This window comes from Ciona intestinalis, chromosome 12 (assembly GCF_000224145.3).
Source record: "Ciona intestinalis chromosome 12, KH, whole genome shotgun sequence".
NCBI lineage: Eukaryota > Metazoa > Chordata > Ascidiacea > Phlebobranchia > Cionidae > Ciona > Ciona intestinalis.
Window position 1 is genome coordinate 1010896 of NC_020177.2, and position 19833 is coordinate 1030728.

A 19833-nucleotide genomic window follows, 5' to 3' on the forward strand; every position below is an offset into this window, starting at 1 on the left:
GTTGGCTTCAGTTACAGGAAAATAAAAATAATAAAATATCTATTAAACAATAGTTCGGCTTCACCATGAAGTTCCGTTTCCACTAGTTGCGCTTTGCCAAGTATGTTTCCCATATTAGTTGTATTCAGCAACCAGGATAACACAGATTATATCTTCCATTGTTATATCATGGGAATCGAAGTAAACGCTCAATTGTTGCAAGATGGCTGACCATCACGATAGGTTAGAATCTCACAAAACCCATCTTTCGTGTGGTTCTCAAACTTATTATTTCCAATTAGAGGAAATGTGTTATCTCCGCGTTCATTACATTGGCGTTTACAAAGACCTGCGAACTTTACTGGTGGGAAATTAAGATGAAGGTTCTGCAGTTTGCAGCAGCACAATATTCCTGCAAATAGTCTTGCAGCATCAATGTCATTCCTGCAGATTGCAGATACACGTCATTAGAAAGGAACATTCAAAACCATGTTAGCGTCTATATTTGATCTAAGCTGGCATTTCTCAAAGCTACGGATTCATTTTTTTTAATCAGGAATTCGTGGTTAAATATTTTACTGCGATGTCAAAATCTCTCCGCCGTTTGTCGCAATCGAACAAACATTCACCTTTGTTTGGACGGTTTTTAAAGTAATACAACCCAGAGTTCGTATATAAACATGTTTATAGACTATGATTTACTTATAACGGTCCTATTGACCATTTACATAACTTGAAATAAATTAAGAATTTCATGCAACCAGGCTAATAGTTCCGAACTTTATTTACGGTAGTGCAGCTGTGATGTAAAATAAGCGTTACGTTATAACTTTCCCAGTGAAGTCGTAATATAGGCTACCATGTTACTTGAGCCCAGAGTCGTAGAAACACGTATGGCTCTGCTTGAGCCTACCTCTTTGCTTTTACGAAAGTAGTCGGTCAAAGTATTGCTGTTTTATTTTTCGATATTTACTTTGTTAGAGTTTCAAAAACTAAGTTAAATAACAGTGTAAGTCTATGCAAGTTGTCCGCCCATTGTCAGTAAATAAACATTTTTTTATTTGAGAACGCCGGTCCCTAACTTACTTTGTTCCCGCATATCTTTTTACAAATTATTGCAACATACTTTGGTATTCGTAACTAGGCAACAGATATAAACAACAAAGTTAAATCAGTGGTGCCAGACCGGTTTTTAATATGTAATATTTTCGGAAAGTTTTATTAATCACTTATAAGTGGACAATTGGTTACTTTAATATATCGATTCTTTATTAACTATGTTATTTTTATCTAATAAATATACCATATTATTTGCGTATTAATTTTTGAGAAAAATTTACGGAAACACTATGGTTGCAACGTTGCAAAGCTTGGAAGTATTATTGTGTTTGTTAATTTAAATGAAAGTTGCAATTAAAGTAAAAGCAGAACAAAGTACATAAGAAAAACAGACAATGCCAGACACCACACAATTTTTTTTAATGGTCAATAAACTTGAATAAAAGGTGTAACACATAGATTTGTGAAATAAACATTCATTCAAATTTGCATGTCCACATATTAATATGTAATATGCACAACAAGTTACGTTATAAAGAGGACAAGATTGCTATCTTTCCCGTTATTTATAATATAAATACAGATATTTTTGTGGAGTAGTTTACAAAAAAATGTAGATTTTGTTAAATATAGTAACTGAACATGGATGCGGCAAATCTTCATGCTTTAATGGAAGCAGCGTTAGTTGGAAACAAACGAGATGTTTATGATTATACTGCTGGCCATCTTAACTTTAACAGGTAACTACGCACAAATACAGTAGTGATAAAGAGGTGCTGAGTTCAAATCTGAACATGGCACTTTATTTTAGATTCCTTTTTAACCTTAAACTAGATTAACTAGGCACAATGTGTGAAACAGAACACCGGTCACTTTTTTTTTGCCAGGCGAGAATAAAGCAAGTAACATGTTACAGTCTGAATGAAAATTATTAATTATTTTAAATTATATTTTTGTTTGTATTTATTGAGTATATATATATATATATATTAATATATATATACATAAATGTTTAATTGTTTTATAGATACAACAGAAATGTCACCAACATCAGTGAAAATAAAGTTCGATGGAAATGTTGTGAAAAACAGACACCGGAAACTACAAAGAAACCTCCATTAGCTGTAAAGAAAAACATCAACAAAATGTCAGATGCTTTGTTTAACTTTAGCGCTGGTACAGCTGGAGCATTGGCAGCAGATAATTCAAGTATGTCGATTCATGAGGATGAAGAAACTATGTTGGTAATGATTGAAAGGGTGTAATTTATTTATTCTTGTGTAGCGGGGCAATTACAGTTGACCAGACATTATACTACGAGTGTGTTGTGTTTTATACACCTGGTGCCCTTCATTCTTTTATTGTACATAAGAGTATCAATTTAAACAACTCATAACTGAGCCACTTGGTTAAAGCAATTGCCCTTAAGTGTCCTGCCCAATAACACATGCGCCAAAAGTAGACGCATGGAGTCTTGAACTCGTAACCACTGTGCCATGGTAACCCTGTTGAGTATATTGTATTTGATGCATTGGACAAGACACAACTGCCTTTACTTCAACCCAGTAGTCAATATTAGTTTTGTCAAATTGTCAGCATTGGCAAAAACACCTAGTTAGTATGTTACATCCGTGGTAACTCTAAAACAGGTACATTGTGTTTAAAACAGAACACCCGTGTTATAGCGCCTGTCGATGCTCCATCATGTAAGATAAAAACACCATTTTATTTCAAACTGTAATCGATAGACTTCTACTGCCTCACAAGAACAATTGGAGAAATCGTTATTTGAGGAAATGCAGAGGTTTGTGTGGAAAACACCTCCACCTAGTGTCTCGTCACAAACACAACATGATGCTCAATTGCCAAAAGTTGTTTCGAGACAAAAGAAAGTTTTACCCCCAATAAAAAGATCATCCAAGGTATTCATCTAATAGTACTGTGTTATTATTTATTTTTAAATAAATGAATTTAACCTGTATTTTATCCTCCGTTGTCGGGCAACGACAGTCGTTATTATCAGAGTCCGTATATAAACATGAGTTATTTCATCACCATAGAAATCTTACAGGGCAACCAAATGGGGCTAATTTCGCCGATTGTTTACCCTAGCAACGGGAATTTTTAAACATATTTTTCTGCTTAGTCGCAGTTTATTTATACCATATATTTATAGACTCTGATTTATACAACTCAAAAACTTCAAGTCACTTTTAAGCTTTAATAAATTTAAACAACTACTTGAAAATTTGATTTTCTTTAATCTGCATCCCGTATTTGTATTAAAAACATAAAATAGTATAAATTTAGCTATATATGTACATATTTATATTATGTCTATGATCAATTTAGCCCCATTTGCTGTGTGCTATGTGATTTCTATGGGCGACATGAAATAACTCATGTTTATATACGGACTCTGGTTATTATGTAACTTTGTGGATAATTCTTTATCGGGATTTTTCTCCTTTTTAAATGCTGAAACAACCTATAATAAACTATCAGTTAAAGCAATACCCACAATGGTAACATCGGCAAGTCTAGATGTCTTCTGTATTACAGACAGACATAGTAAGCACTATTCCACAGAGCAACTGCTTGTTTTTACCCAACAGGTATTTTTGTTTTTACTTAACAGGTTCATTAGACATATACAACCTATGTCTATTTAAACTACATTGAAATGATTTTTTTTCAGGTGGTTTGTGAAGAACTGAAGCTTCCAGAAATAATGTTGCCGACTACGGACGACACTCGTGAGATTCCGATGTCCCTACAAGGTGGCAACACTGACAATAACAAGAAATATGAACGAGCAAAGTTCATCACGACTTATCATGCTGGTGTTTCGGCAAAGGATCAATTCCAGAAAATGGTGGATTTTGAAAGAACTGTTTTAAGAAAGTAAATGTTTTAGATTTCTGTTTGTTGAATGTATGAATGTAACTTGTTTATTGCATAGCAGGGCATTGACAGTCGTTTTAACACGGGTGTTCTGTTTGATGTACCTGGTGCTCGCTTACAAGTTACCACATATATGTGTAAATTTAATGTGAATATTATTTTAATATGATGAAAATCATGATGTAGATTCTCCATGCTATTCATTAAGAACTTTATTTGTAAGCAATGGGTTAGCATACCTACCTGTATACTGGAGGATATAGATTCAAGTACAGATTGTCGTTTCTACCATTATGTGGTTTTAATCCAACAGTTCATAAAGGTTTGTCTGAATTGTTAGCCATACACCAAAACAAATAACACTCACAAAGTTACATACATAGTAACTTGTAAATGGACACGAGGTGTATGATACATAACAAACGGTGTTATAGCATCTGTTGTTTCTCTACCACACAAATAAGTTGCATTTATTCATTTACACTTAGGCCAGAAACATTAGAACAAAAATTAGGAGACGGCCACAAAGCTGTTGAACATCTTGAACAAAAGTTGGTTTCACGTCTTATGGAGTTCCGCTTGAAAAATATTCACCATGGATTGTCATTCCATCGGTTGCAGGTTTGTTAAGTGTTTTACTCGACAGTGAGCATGAGGTGTATGAATGCTTATATATGTGTCTGAGGTGTATGAATGCTTATATAAAACAATACATATGATTTGTTTCAGTTATATTCTGAAATATGGAACGACATGTCCTTAGACTCGACCATATTCGGTGAATTGTTGAACGAAATAAAAGAAGAATACGATTCGTATTTGGTTCATTTGATTGACAGCTCGCAGTCAACAAACCGAGCGGAGCTGGCTCAATGTTTGGAACTGATCAAAGGAATGTCTAGTCATGAAAAAGTGGAGATGAGTCAGCAACTTCAAGAAGAAGTGGAAAATCTTGAAGAGAAATGTAAAACTGCATTGCTGAGGTGGGGGTGGTGAAATCTATTTCACTGAAAACAAAATAGTTTATGGAACTTTGTGCAAGAGTATTGAATGAAGGTGTGCCTTATAACTTGTACTAGTTAACAAAAATTAAAACATGATGTAGTAAAACAGAACACCCATGTTGTTGTCCTGAGTTGTAGGAAAAATAAGTTAAAAACCACTCATTCAACTAACATTACACTCATTGGTTGATCATATTTTATGTTCCAGAAACCACGAACTTAGAAAAAAAGTCGTAGAAGAGAATGCAAGAATTGAAAAAGAAAAAAGGTTACAGAGAGAAGAAGATGAGGAAAATATAAGAAGGTAAGTTTACATGTTCATTCATGCATAACTATGTGGATAAATGGGCATGTAAGTCTATCCATGTATTATAAGAGTTGTATTAGAGTTATTTTCTTTTTTCTGTATTACTACTAGTAATATGCTCATTCATGCATAAGTTTATTAATGAGCATTTAAGCTTGTCTATGTATAAGAGAGAATCGCTTTGTAGTGATTTTCCTTTTTTTATGCAACACCGAAATGAAAGAGACACATAAAAATTAAAAGTCCTAACAAGCTCTTCTGGCAATATTTAATTTGTACATACCTATTCATGCCTTTTTTGAATCGCCTATATAAAAATGTATTGGTTGTCATTTTATGATGTTGGCATTTGGCAAAATTCTAGCAAAAGTATTAATTACCAAATTAGGTAACATAAGCCTAGATTTCAATTTCTATCTTTAATGAAGATAAGATTAATCAAAAAAAAGCAGGTAGGATAAAATTTACTGTGTCAAGTAAAATCATGGCTGCTAAACCTCCACTACAGTATAAACTCGTATTAAGTTAATTATTATTTTCAGGATGCTACCTGTTCGACGCAACCATCGTAAAGTTCAACCAAAATCCAGAGAAAACAGCTTAAGTGGAAGGAAATCTAAACTTAAAACTGAACAAAAACTTCAGGTGTTAAGTTTCTATCATTTAACTTGGGACTTTATATTCATTTTTAGTGATTCTTATTTTTTATGTAATGCTGATAATTTGGCCAACCCATTAGTGACCACCCGGTTGGAGCAATTGCCGTTAAGTGGCTTGCCCAAGGACACATGCGCCGATAATGGTAGCAGCGACGAGCCTTGAACTCATTACCTCCGGGTTTGAGGCAGGCGCAAACCACTTTGCCACGGCGCCGCGTATTTACGTAAACCAACTAACCACTTATAATTCCTTTCAGCTTCTGCATTCAGAAATATGGGACAAGTTAGATCATCTAAGTGAGCAACGTGAACTACTACGGTAACTCTGCATTTTAAACAACTTTTTGTATAAATATTGATGTTATAAGTCTATAATAGCATTATAAGTAGTATATATTTGAAAATGTTCAAAGTAGTATATTTGAAAATGTTTCTTTGTTGTGATAACAAAACAAAATATATTATTTCGAAAACAATAGCAAAGGTAAAAATCCAAGAGACAGAATAAAAGTTCCCTCCTTTTTTCCAGAAACTCTTTTGTTCCGAAACAAAGTCATAGAAACGTCCAGCACGCTGTGAAAGATACAGAGGTTGAAATACAAAAACTTCAACAACAAACAGAGTATTTGACCCAACATAAACAGGTGGGAGCTGGCAACCTACTGGAAATATTTCTTCATCCGTTCTGTTACGGTATAAAGATCGAATAAAACAATAAAAGATAGGACATACTGGAAAAATGAAAATAATAATGTGATAAAGACCATTATTTTTATATATTTGAATACAGACGGTTAATTAATTCTTCGATGTGATTTTATTAAATTAGAAGTAAAACAACAGCATAAACAAGTGCTTCTCAACGCTTTTGCAAACATTCTACATGAATCAATAACAAACCTTTGGCAACCTAATTTCTAAAACAATATTTTGTACAGCTTTCTGTGGCCACATGATAAAGTGGTTTTAACTTTCAAAAGGCTCTGTGAATCACTGTTGTAGGCGACCAAGCAAAATAATTGTTGACATACTTTCGTGTGGCGGCCCAGAATAATTATCTTGAGTTCAGCAGCCCCACATTCTAAATAAACCGCTGTTCCACACAACTTCTATCCATAACGTGTTTTAACAAATGAAAATTGCTGTTGATTCCCTTTTTTTCTTCGAACAAATTTTATGTTAGTACTTTTTTAGGTTCATGTCAATAAATTGGAAACTGAACTTAAAAGATCAATAGTCAGTCAAGATGTAAGAAGGTAAGTCATTTATGCGCTGGGAATTAAATTTTTAGACTTCTACAATTTTTCCACATGGATTATATAATGCAAGCCATAGGATTGCATGTCAAAAATTATAAATCTAAGAATTAATGTACAAATAAAGAAAAGTATTCCAATTAGACTTTCTAAGTTAATCTACAATTTGTGGGGTTTTTATTCGTTTTTACATTTTCTTTGTATTCTTATTAATATTGCAAACATTAGCAAATGGTTTGTATATGAAACCCAGTATGGGATTACATGTTAATTTTTTTTCTTTATAGCGTATTTTACTACCTTGTGGTTTATGAAATTATAATTTGTGAGTTTTTTACAGGTAAATTTGGAGTTTCAATTTCTTTGTATTCCTATTATATTGCAATCTCAACAATAATTCATACCGTCTAACACCTATCACATGGTTTAATGCAAGCCATAATGGGTTGCATGTCAAAATTGTTAATAGCGTTTTCTGTTAACTGGTAATTTTTGAAAATATTTTATTAAAGCTTAAATTGATCTACAATTTGTGGGTTTTTTATGTTATGGATTGAAAACTACACAGTTTCACATCAAAACTATCACATGTGGTTTGTGCAAACCAGTAACTTAGATGTTTTTAACAGACCTAATGGTCCATTTCCAGTTTATCGTTCCAAATTTATGTTTTTTTTCGTACAGAAAAAATTCTGTGCTGGGCGAAAAACTCGATATAGATTAATTTGGTTTCCCACATTCACGGAATTTATTACAAAGATGTTTAGTGTTTATCCCGTACCTAATAATCAAGGTTAATATTTTTAATCGTTCAGCCAAATTCAAAACATCATTGAACAAAGATCTTCACAATCATCCATGTAAAGATAAAGATCCTAAATCCACACTGTGATTTGTTATATTTCCTTTCAATGTATATAAATAAAGAATTTATATAAACATACCTTGTAGTAATTCAGTATGAATGTAACTTACTTTATCCTCAAGTGGCCGAAATTGACAGTCGTTATAACACAGGTGTTCTGTTTTTTACACCTAATGCGAGCTTGGAGGGGGGATTTTTTATGTGTGGCTAATAATTTGGTCAACCTGCCATTACCACTGGTTTGGAGCAATTGCCATTTAGTGGCTTGCAGAAAAATGCAAACAATGGTAGCAACAGCAAGCCTTGAATCCATTACCTCTGGGTTATAGGCAGCTAACCAATTGTGCTCAGACAGTAGAAATAGAGATTTATATGAGTATGATATCATAAATGATGTATATAGAGACATGCTCACTGTCAAGTTGTACCATTCACTGTAGAGTTATTATACACACCCATAGTGTATATTCATTCATATATGCCAGTTATGCCATGAATGTCTTCTTGTACAATTGTTTTGCATACCAAGACAGTATATGTTTGTGTGTTACACAAATGTTTATTCTCACAAAAATTATGACAAACTATTGGTTTAAAATATCAATAACACTGTTACAAACAATCATATAAAAATATGTTGTAGTATTCACAATCAATTTAGAAAATTAACAATTATTTTATGTGGTGGTCTCTTCAGTGGTACGCTGCATTTCAGTTTGTAACATCTTTTTATAAAGCTCAAATCTGAAATGGTAATGTTGTTTGTTAGCTGCTATACAAGTTACAGCTGAATACTTCGGCTTTATTCAACTTAAAACAATGGTTAAGCCTACAGTCTAAAACAGGAATGCGTGAATAACTAACTTGTGAACTGAGTAAGATTTATAAGGGCCACAACTTGGCAACCTTTTCGCTGACAATTTGAGCAATTCACAAAAAAACATTGGGTTTCTCAGCAGTTGAGTGTCGACCAAAGACACATGACCAGAGTAATAGTGGCAAGCCTAACCTGGTATCCTTTTATTACAATACAGGTGCTGTAAAACTGCTATGGAGCACAGTTTTTGCTTTCTAACCAGAGGATACCTAGCTCAAAGCTCACCCAATCCATACAGGTTTTAGTCAAAATATATTTACCTTTTTCTCATTTGTTCAACTTCTTTTTCTTCCTCTTCATTAAACTTTTTCAAAAACACTTGCAATATGTTAATATCTAGTTTGATGTATTGTGCAACCTAAACGTTTGTCCAGGTTAGTGGGAGAAAATTTTTGACGAACTTTTTCATTGGAACATATAGTAAAAGGACAACAGAAGGTTGCTTAGTTGCCAAAAATAATAAAGCACAAACCAAAAAGTCATAAAAACTTCTGAAATGCTACAGGGAAATTTTATTTTCTAACCAGCTTTAGGGTTCCCACATGTAACCAATTTGTGGTTAAATATTATGGGGACTTTTTTATTATTAACTTAATAAACAATAAATCACCTCTGAAGTTATATCTCGGTGTCTCTTCCTTTCAATTATATACAACTTTCCAAGTTGTTCATTAGGACCAACCAATACTCGTGTTATTAATGGGAATTCATCAGCTGACAACTCTCTTCTTTCTGTGTGTTAATTATTTTAATACTTTTAGACATTTGCTTGTTTCATTTGAATAAGAGACTGACGATGCCATATATATTATATACCACATTACCACATTGGTTAAACTTGATTTTTGTTGTTGTTTTGGTAGCACCAGTATTCGCTGGTTTGTTTCTTTATCTCATATTTTCAACTGCTTTTTTAAAAATAACCACTGCTGGGTTGGAGCAATTTCTGATACGTGTTTTTTGCCAAGGACACCACCAGCAATGGTAAAGGCTTCCAAGCTTAAAGGTAAAGCGTTTTCACAGCCATATCAACAAAGTCTTTTTATAAATTTGTGTTTTATAAAAATAATTTATTTTAGTGTCATATATACACCACCAATAGTGGCTCCATGAGCTTTGAACCAAGTACCATTTCTACTCATTTTTCACCTTGTGTTTCTTTGATGACATACAGCGAGAAATCTGTTGGTGGGTTTAAAATTTTAAACTTATTCATTAGTTTGGTGATAACATCATTGGCGTTGCTTCTGCTCGTGATTCGAACCTTCGTTACAGAACCAAATGCAGGAGTGAAGACAGAAGTCTGAAATATTACAATATTAGGTAATACAATCTGGATGTGTATTGATTCACATCATTCATATTTTGTGTGTTGATCCAACTTAAGAGGTAGAATACAATGAATTTAACTGATTTAGTCACGTGACAGGGCAATGACAGTGGTTATAACACATGTGTTTTATAAGTTACCACATATATATTTTTGAGATATCTCTTATTTTTATGACTAATGGCATCTGGTTTGAAGCATTTACTTCTTGGGATCTTGACATATTTTTTACATTAGCGATTCGAATTACCTTGTGGTTAAATGCGTGCCCATTTATTGAGCCTCTATGTGCGACGTATCTTGAAACTTTCTTCTTTCGCATCACGACGCTGTTTATACGCGACAAGCCTTCATCTGTGGGAAGTAATTTGTGCTCACTGTCGAGTTATAACATGGGTATCTTCTTATACACCAAACACACATGGTGTATTCATACGCCTCATGCTCACTGTCGAGTTATAACATGGGTCTTCTTATACACCAAACACACATGGTGTATTCATACGCCCCATGCTCACTGTCGAGTTATAACATGGGTATCTTCTTATACATCAGACACACATGGTGTATTCATACACCTCATGCTCAATGTGGAGTTATAACATGGGTGTCTTCTCATACACCAGACACACATGGTGTATTCCTACTCCTCATGCTCACTGTTGAGTTATAACATGGCATCTTCTTATACACCAGACACACATGGTGTATCCATACATCTCATGCTCACTGTCAAGTTATAACATGTGTGTTTTCTTATACACCAGACACACATGGTGTATTCCTACACCTCATGCTCACTGTAATTACAATGATACACTTGTGTAATGTTAACATTGAAGCATTGGTAAATTACCACCTTATACACAAACACACTTACCAGGAGGTGGAGACTTTGGTTTAACTTTTGATCTTCTTTCTAGATTTCTTTGTCGTGTCCGTCCCCATATTCCACTTTGTATATCAAGTCCTTCCATGGCACCTTTAAAGGAAAATGTATAAATTGAAATCATGTATAATACCATAACCACTTGTTCTATCGAAAATGATTTCTTTTAAATTAAAATACGCCATGACTAAAAGGTGAGAAAAAAGGCAGTTAAAATTCGAGTTGAAATTATGTTAGAGTTTTTGACATTCGTGTCTTTTCATTGAGCTTTTGTATGATGTGCAATTGCAATGAATGAAAATTGAAGATATAGACCAGGTGTGTTATGCAGTTATATCCATTATTAATTATGGTAAATGGAATTATATGTTTATTAAGGTTATTTTGATGAATGAATGTAACTTACTTTATCCTTGCGTTGCCGGAAAACGACAGTCGTTATAACACGGATGCTGATACACCTCGCACCAGCTTACGAGTTACCATGTATGTTACTTTGTGGGTGATTGTTTTTTTGTGGATTTTTTCTTTTTTTGGATTTTTTCTTTTTTTATGTGTGGCTGATAATTTGAACAACCCATTATGACCACTGGGTTGAAGCAATTGCCGTTAAGTGTCTTGCCTAAGGACACATACGCCCACAATGGTAGCAACGACGAGCCTTGAACTCATTACCTCTGGGTTCGAGGCAGGCGCGCTAACCAACTGTGCTATGGCGCCGGATTTTAACTCTAGTGTTCGTAAATTAAACTTTTTCGATGAAAGGTTACTATAGAGACCAGGGTTTTGTAATCATGTAAAAGGCCAAAGATAGAATAAAATTTTTAAAAGTTTTGGCAGCATGTGTTGAAGGAACTGTGTCACTTAATAATTTACGACGCTAGAAAATGTTTACCATTTAAATTGGAAGCATCTGCTTCAGCTTCAGTGTCCGGTGGTTTATCTAACGGTCTATATGAATTTAAAAATATCAGTTATATACCATAAAATAATTTAAAAACAAACAACTTTAAGAATTTTTATAAAAAACATAAATCACTAATTTTTAAATACTATTAAAGTTAAGAAATATTGAATCTAAAAAACAAATACTATGTCAAACAAGGTTAGAAACTATTGCATTATTTTAGACTCCAATTTCCCTTTTAAGCAAAAAGTGGGCACGGCGTGGGTGGGTGTGTGTAGGTTGACGGGCAAAAGCGGTCGATTTAACTTTCTTTGGTAATTCCAAATTTACAGAGAGATCTTTAGACAGAATATTATTATACGCTGGTTTTATGCTGACGTTGTGTTCATCCTTTAATTAGGAAATTAGGAAAGTACCGCAAATCGTCTGATTGTGTTTAGATTAGATTTATGTTCCTAGACAAAGATGATTTGTTGCTTGTGTGTTCCAACTTTAATGTTTATTTCACAGACATTTTGTGTGTTTAAAGGATTTTTTATTTATTTGCATTTGTATTTCGTAGTGTGAAACTGTAATGGTTTAATCCTATGTGGCTAGCAACTTGGCCCTTCTCGCATATCACGCATGTATAAAATGCTTACTCCATTTCCTTCTCTATCATTGTTGTATATTAGTATTATTATGTCATTGTTGTGTTATCAATAAAAGGATAAAACATTTCTAGTTGATCCTTTAAATAAATATGGTTACTCACTCATTCAATCTTTCCGATCCAACAACAGTTTGAGGTCGAATTTTTACATTGTCATCGGCAACCTTGGATTTAATAAAAAAGGAATTAAAAAGAAAACTGTTTACTGTATTTTTTAATTTGGTAGTAAGCTACTAGGTCTAAATCCAGACCCCATACTTACGGTAGAGAGTTCAATGATGCATTCTACATTATCAATCAATGTTATATTGGTTGGTTTCATAGAAATGTGTCTAAACTATTCCTGCCTCCACTGCATTTTAAAAACTTTTGGTGCACTTCTTGTCTTTTTTACCAACAGAGAAAGAGCCTACTCAATTTTTTTTAAATATTTGTTTAGTTATGCTTACAAACTTACTGCTTATAAAGTTAAGTTTTTCAGTTGGGTTATTTTTAGCATTGCATTCACTCTGGGTTGATTACCATTATATCAATATTTCTAATAGCTGTCATGCTAATAATAATAAAATAATAATAAATTTGAATAAACTAATATGTAATTACTTGTGAATAATGAGTATTTAAACCATGCACTTATGTTAATTAGATTCAATTATTATATATAAACAAACTGTTACAGGCAATAGACGCTGATTATGTTAATTGGATTTAATCATGATAAATAATCACGATAAATAAACAAACAATCAAAGTGCTATTTAATAGACCATATTACAACTATATTACAGCCAATTTGGTTATTCGATATTGTTTAAGTCTAATTATAGTGCTCATAAGAAATAGGCAGGCACGCAGTTGCATAATGTTTGCTTGATGTTACACAGCCCCAAGTGAGTTTTGATCCCATTAACTTTTGTTTAATAGCAAGCTGCCAATGACAATTTACACAATTACTGCTTTAACCATTAGCATTTTCAATGTCAGTGTGGTCCTTGGGCAAGACACTTAAGGACTTTTTGCTCGGTTGAAAATAGGTTGTCAGACATACAGAAAAAAAAATTCCCAACTCGTAAACAGTTACGAGATGTTTTTTAAGCACTTCTGTTATGAACTTGCTCGGTTGAAAATAGGTTGTCAGACATACAGAAAAAAAAATTCCCAACTCGTAAACAGTTACGAGATGTTTTTTAAGCACTTCTGTTATGAACGACTGTTGTTGCTCGCCACCCACGGAGATAAAATAATAAGTAGTTTTTTAGTTCTTCCTGACACCAGTTGCCAATAAGTACCTGCAAGCGGATGGCTGTTCTTAGTCCCCAGTAAATATTGATAAATCCATCGATAACTATTTCTTCAGTGTTAGTTTTTCTTTGTCGTAACTGCTCCAAACATCCCTTGTAGTATGTGTTATAATCGTTTAATCTTGATTGGAAATCTTCCCTGTTAAAAGTAAAGAGGATAGAGAGCACCATGAACATTTGGCGTAATAGACCAACTGGGTAACCACTATATAATACTTTTAGTCAAAATGTGCTTTTAGACATCATTGATGCCCACTGTAAAAATTGGCGTTCATTTCAATTTAACTTAAGTTGTATAAAAAAGTGCTGCGTGTACTTTTTTTCCGAAAGATGTACGCAGCAATTAAAGCTGGAAGCCTGGAGAACCCCATCTTTTGTTAGAACATTTATGTTTAGTCTAAATAGGTGTCGGGTTATCATTTCTCCCAAGTCTTAACTGTTTACACCCCTTTTCAAAATGTGACCTATGTCATAATAATAAGATTGTAAGCCGGCATGAGGTGTATGAAACAGAACAGTGAGGTGTATCGTTCAAGGACTTTCGTGCTGCCCTGCCACACAAGAAAATAACATTATCACTCATTCAAAATTTACATTGGTATCGTCTGCTTCTTGCTCAGTGAAATCTCCATCTTTGGCTCTATGACAAAGAGGATCCAAAAAAAACTTTCAATTTAAAAATCAAATACTAAAATTTTTTTTAAAATTATTTTCTGCAAAAGATTATTTAGTTTTAGGTAGAGATATTTGGTGAATATAAATTATTATTATTAGTTTTTAGTTATGCACATGTTTTATCCGTAGCTTTTGTTGTGCCGAAATTTCGTCATCATTTCAATTACCCAGTCGGTGATTACCACTAAATGAGAATTCAAACATGCGAGACGTCGGTGCTGCAAACGCAGGGACATGGCCAACTAAAAATATGATTTTAGTACTACATCATCCTGTTAGTAGGCATGAGCTGTATGAAAAACAAAACACCCGTGGTGTTTTAAAATACAACAACTGTCAAATTAAAGAAACCCACGCCTTTTTAAGTGACGCTCTTTTTCCACACGACTGTTGTTTGGGGGTATTCTACACCTTACTTCGCTATTTTACGAAGAGCTTTGATTAAAATTATGTTATGGTTATGTTGTATCCTCGCAACAAGTTTACCAAAACGCCACAAAATAACGTTTGTTTATATTTCTTTACTCCGACCTATTTAAACATCCGTAAAATAATAATCACCACCGAGTCACATGTTGTTTTATTGGCTCGTCATGACGCAAACACAGCTTTATGAAACTCTAAACCCATTATGTTTTTAATCCGTATGTTTGAAAACAACATTGCTAATTGTCCTGATGGTTAAACAATTGTCGAGTATTTAAATGGAAAGACGTAAATAGCCCATGCTATTTTTAATCCTTGCGTATCGGTTCAACGACGGGCGTCGTGTTAACAACAAGTTCACGTTTGTGTGTGCTTTGTGCGGATTGTTTTATACACGAGTGTTGTCTTTTTGTCCAAGACACTCTGGGCACGTAATGTTATTTTCATTATTTTTCTCTTTTTTCATTATTTTCCCACTTTTGTAACTTCAACGTTAACACAAACTTGTAATACAATAGTTTTAAAAATACTTTACAGAGGAGCAACTTAACTTGTTAGGTTTCTTAGTTTAAGCAATTTGCGACTGGGAGGTACGAATGTGTGAGCTGAACATCGGTGTTACAAAGATAGTCGATGGCCGACTAAGACTAACCACACATTTTGTGTATAGTAGGGTAGGGAAGACGGGACACCTTTAAAATATCGTAATCGTTGTTTACCACATTTTGTGTATAGTAGGGTGGGGAAGACACCTTTAGCACATAATATCTAAATATCACAATCGTTTTTTTTAACAATTAACAACGGTGTAAAACTAACCACACATTTTGTGTATAGGGTGGGGGAAGATGGGACACCTTTAAAATATCGTAATCGTTTTTTTTAACAATTAACAACGGTAATACTTTCTTTGTTGGTCAAAATGGGAGGTGAAAATGGAATGAAAAGAGTCCAATCTTCCCCCACCCTACCAATCTTCAATAAAAAGAGAGCAATAAAATTAAAGTTACATTCTTTCTATACAGCGGCACACATGCCACTTATGTCCAGATTACGTGCTGTTAGAGACTGAATACACAAAATTAGAGACTGAATACACAAAATAAAACACCTACGCTTTTTTCAAACACACGACTCTCCGTTTTAACATCCGTATGTATATACAGAAGCAAAACTACAGTTTTCTCCTGTTTATGCGTCGAAGAATACCACTCTAATTTAAAACGGCCAGTGTTATTGAATCCCCGGGTTTACACCTCTTAACTAAAACTTATATAGTGCTGGTGTAATCTTAATATTGTTTACACATGCTGGGTGTAGTGTAAGGATGTCCGACAGAGATAAAAATCTCGGCTCTTGTTTTGCTAATTCTTTGAGTTCTAATCTGCTGATCTTAGTTTTCTTCTGTATTTCGAAGCCATAAATAAAAAAGGTTATGTTGGTAATTTACTTGCGTAAAACTGGCGTAACAACCAACGACTACTATGCTGCGATTTAGTTCGTTATTCTAACCAACAACAACTCAGCAGAGTAATGCGCCTGTCACGTGTTTCCGGTGTTGCTTAGCAGTGACGTCATCGTATCACACTCACTACTAGACACGCAAAAGTAGAAACGCCTCGCGAAACATGCGACTTTTTATCGTATTTTATTGAATCGTGGATTAGATAAATATCCCCAACCTTTACTACTACGTTAGGGGCAAGAAAACGCTTCAATATTTTGTTTCGTACCAATTACTGTATCAAATTCAATATTTTGTTTCGTACCAATTACTGTATCAAATTTAACAAACTCTGTATATTATGTACCACCTGCCTGAATGGATTTTCTTCTCGTGTGGCCGAAAAGCACGGGTGCTCAAAGTCATTCATAGACGATTATTTTGGGAGGTTTATTAACATGCAGATTGTTTTCCAGACATGCACCATTTAGCAGGCTATGAATGTGAAACATTGAATAACGCTTGAAGCGTCCATATTTATTTCTTTTGTTGGAACAGGAGGTTGTGAAGTTCCGAGTTTGTTATCACACATTACTGAGCAGGGTGGCTCTGAAGTTGTTCCGTATCCGTGTCAGGATTCTCTGTTCAAAGGAGAAGGTATATTTCATTCTCCCGCCCTGCGTAAAACGTGTGAAGTCAACCCAAGGTTTTTAATCCGTCTTCCGAGCCGCTGCCCATAATGCACACGTGCCAGCAAACCTTTTGATTTCGTGAACAATCTTGCCAACACCCCAATTTCAGCACTGACCGATTAAGGCTCATCATGGGTGCGTTCAACACATGTTAGTCTACCTCTCTGACTGTCTCTGACTGTGGAACTTTTTAATGGAAGTTCCATATCGCAAACCTACGCCACCCCATTCTTGGTCTGGATTTCCAAGATCACTTTAGCCGTTTCGATTGATATCGCCAATCGTTCTCCATCGCGTTTAATAACAACACGACTTGACTCTCGCATCACACCAATAAACTGGATGCAAAAACCTAATCCCCCGTCCGAAATCGCCTGGAAGCCGGACTTCGCCACTTGCTGTATGGGGGCTGTGGTTCCTTGGCCACGAATCGATTACTTGATTTGATTGCTATGACCCACTCGTAAGAGCCGTGTCTTCATACACACTTTTCTTCCATTTACTTTTTATACTGTTGATTAAACGTCTCGTTTTGCTGTTCAAATCTGAATGGTTCTTGCAAGCGTCTTCGGCCATCAGTTACTTGCACAACCACGATAAACGAAAGATTTTTTTCTCGATAAACGAAAGATTTTTTCCTCACTTATAGCTCCGCCTCCCAAAGGAGCACCCTCGTCTCCTACGGCCCGAGTTGGAGATCTTACTTCTCCAACCCACTTGTGATTTCCTGGCGTAACCCGGAACGTCCTCGGGTCGTTGGAGGCTTCGTCCGACAGCGACTCGTACCCCAGCATCCTCGGTCGAAATCGCCGACGAGGACTTCCCTTGGGTCCCTCTGCAAGGCTCTTCCCGATTCTGGGAAGGGAAGGTCGTCCGGCTCGCCCTTCGGCCCTGATTTCTGATGCGGCGCTTCCCTCTGTCGCACAGGCAGGTTCTTATAACCCAGTACCTCCGGGTACCGGAGGCTGGTTTTTAACAAACTGTACGTGATGGCCAATTTTATTTATTGCATTTTATCCGCGTCGTGTGGTGTTTGCGTTGATGCATTAATAAAAGATAAAATTTCCGCCTGCAACTTATATTACAAAGCACCGAAATTGTAAGGGTTTCGCTTTTTGCTATGAAACAAAAGCTTCACAAGATGTTAATAATAGTTTCTATGTGCTGCGAACACGGAAAGAATAAAACTGTTTAAGTATCCGTTCCTTTGCACAAAGACATACAACTTGAATAGTTTTTATGTGCTGCGAACACGGAAAGAATAAAACTGTTTAAGTATCCGTTCCTTTGCACAAAGACATACAACTTATATTACAAAACACCGAAATTGTAGGGTTTCGCTTTCTGCTAGTAAGCAAAAGTTCCCCCAAGATGTTAATAATAGTTTTTAAGTGTTGCGAACAGGGAAAGAAAACTGTTTAAATATCCGTTCCTTTGCACAAAGACATGTAACTTTTATTACAAAGCACCAGAATTGTAGGGTTTCGCTTCTTGCTAGAAAACAAATTTGCGGTGCCAGCACGGCAAATTATCTTTTAAACAAAGTTGGGGTGCCAGCACGGCAAACTATCTTTTTCTTGCATAAATTTATAAATATGATTTGTTAGGTTACTGGTTCAAAACAGAACGGCAAGGCATTCAAAATTAGAACATGCCACACAACGTGCTCCGAAGTTACGATAATCAGTTTCGTAGAAGGCATCCAAGAAAAAGCAAGAATCTGTACATTCGAATTGCTGGTACAGCAACTTCACTTTGTTGCAAGTATATACAGCCACAGGAAGTACTGTAAAGTTTGTAAACGGCTTGATTTTCCAAGAAACTAAACAGTCTTAACCGGTTTTGATCTCGAACGAAAGAAAAGTTTTACACTTTTGAATTGTATCTAGCATTCCGCTCCTTAAACACTTCTTTTAAAACCTAACAGAATCTGTACCACGTACACCACTTCCGTCACGAAAGAGTGACAAACTCCAATTACAGCACAGCGTTTTTATAGTCCGCACTGAGGCGCGCGTTTTATTTAACAAAACAAAATTTTAAATTTCTAGCCGCGGTTGTCTCCTACTATCCACGAAAATGGTTATACAGCAACAGGTTAGCTACTCACAGGCAGTGAAGAGAAACACCAATGTTAAATTAAAAAGGCCTTGCTGTTTGTGGTTCCGGACAGAGGAACCATGTAAGAGAGAGGATGTGTACGAGTTGCTGAAACGAATAAAGTTTTCAATTGACAAAGTAGTTGGTATTGTGGAAAGAAAAAATTCAAAAATCGATATTACGTGTACCTCCAGAGAAGCGGTGATGGAACTTCTTGATTTATTGAGAAAAGACAACAAAATCAAACATACATTTCTGTATGAGAGCGAAAATATTGAAGTTTTGATTGGTTGGGTCCCGGTACCACTCCAAAACAAAAGTATTGCAGAAGCTTTGCAGTACTATGTAGCCGTGCAAGAGGTAAGGTCCAAAAAGGATAAAAACGGAAAGCTGTTGGGCACCAGAATTGCGGTAATAAAGAAAAACGACATTGATAGATCCCCCCTGCCAAGCTACATAAGGGTTGAAGGGGAGGAACTCTACGTGACATACAGCGGGCAATTAAGG

General features: G+C 35.1%; 3 protein-coding genes and 1 long non-coding RNA gene across 5 annotated transcripts in view; 2 read left to right on the forward strand and 2 right to left on the reverse strand.

Annotated features, from left to right (window-relative positions):
* Positions 1 to 19833, forward strand: part of LOC108949985 — a 436537-nt gene that overhangs the window by 156047 nt on the left and 260657 nt on the right. The gene's annotated exons all lie outside the window — the stretch shown is intronic.
* On the forward strand, positions 1620 to 8111 carry LOC100177131 (uncharacterized protein C6orf118-like). 2 transcript variants are annotated; one of them, XM_002120667.4, is made up of 12 exons: positions 1620 to 1778; positions 2066 to 2282; positions 2787 to 2960; positions 3737 to 3942; positions 4431 to 4563; positions 4672 to 4925; positions 5155 to 5250; positions 5796 to 5898; positions 6170 to 6231; positions 6442 to 6556; positions 7107 to 7168; positions 7984 to 8111. In XM_002120667.4, the coding sequence occupies exons 1-12, from the start codon at positions 1681 to 1683 to the stop codon at positions 8030 to 8032; spliced, it is 1569 nt and encodes a 522-aa protein (XP_002120703.1). In that variant the 5' UTR covers positions 1620 to 1680; the 3' UTR covers positions 8033 to 8111. The 2 variants fall into 2 exon arrangements, with proteins under 2 accessions (XP_002120703.1, XP_026692914.1); XM_026837113.1 differs by lacking the exon at positions 7984 to 8111 and adding an exon at positions 7853 to 7950.
* LOC100187357 (ras association domain-containing protein 2-like) lies at positions 8581 to 14704 on the reverse strand. The gene is made up of 10 exons (XM_002120968.3): positions 14584 to 14704; positions 13978 to 14128; positions 12791 to 12852; positions 12025 to 12080; positions 11121 to 11222; positions 10491 to 10594; positions 10060 to 10213; positions 9521 to 9642; positions 9171 to 9268; positions 8581 to 8777 (listed from the first exon to the last, which is right to left on the reverse strand). Exons 1-10 carry the CDS (start codon positions 14619 to 14621, stop codon positions 8711 to 8713), a joined length of 954 nt encoding a protein of 317 aa, XP_002121004.1. The 5' UTR covers positions 14622 to 14704; the 3' UTR covers positions 8581 to 8710.
* Positions 19331 to 19806, reverse strand: LOC113474762. The gene is made up of 2 exons (XR_003396447.1): positions 19515 to 19806; positions 19331 to 19434 (listed from the first exon to the last, which is right to left on the reverse strand). It is a non-coding gene; the product is annotated as an uncharacterized LOC113474762 (long non-coding RNA).

Excerpts from the sequence above, each read along its gene's own strand:
- LOC100187357 (XM_002120968.3), bottom strand. The coding sequence starts at position 14,621 with ATGGAGATTTCACTGAGCAAGAAGCAGACGATACCAAT. Across the intron at positions 12,081-12,790 it reads GGATCGGAAAGATTGAATGA|ACCGTTAGATAAACCACCGG; the intron begins GTGAGTAACCAT and ends AAATTCATATAG. Across the intron at positions 8,778-9,170 it reads GTTGAACAAATGAGAAAAAG|ATTTGAGCTTTATAAAAAGA; the intron begins GTAAATATATTT and ends TTACCATTTCAG.
- LOC100177131 (XM_002120667.4), top strand. The coding sequence starts at position 1,681 with ATGGATGCGGCAAATCTTCATGCTTTAATGGAAGCAGCGTTAGTTGGA. Across the intron at positions 2,961-3,736 it reads CAATAAAAAGATCATCCAAG|GTGGTTTGTGAAGAACTGAA; the intron begins GTATTCATCTAA and ends ATTTTTTTTCAG. Across the intron at positions 4,564-4,671 it reads TGTCATTCCATCGGTTGCAG|TTATATTCTGAAATATGGAA; the intron begins GTTTGTTAAGTG and ends GATTTGTTTCAG.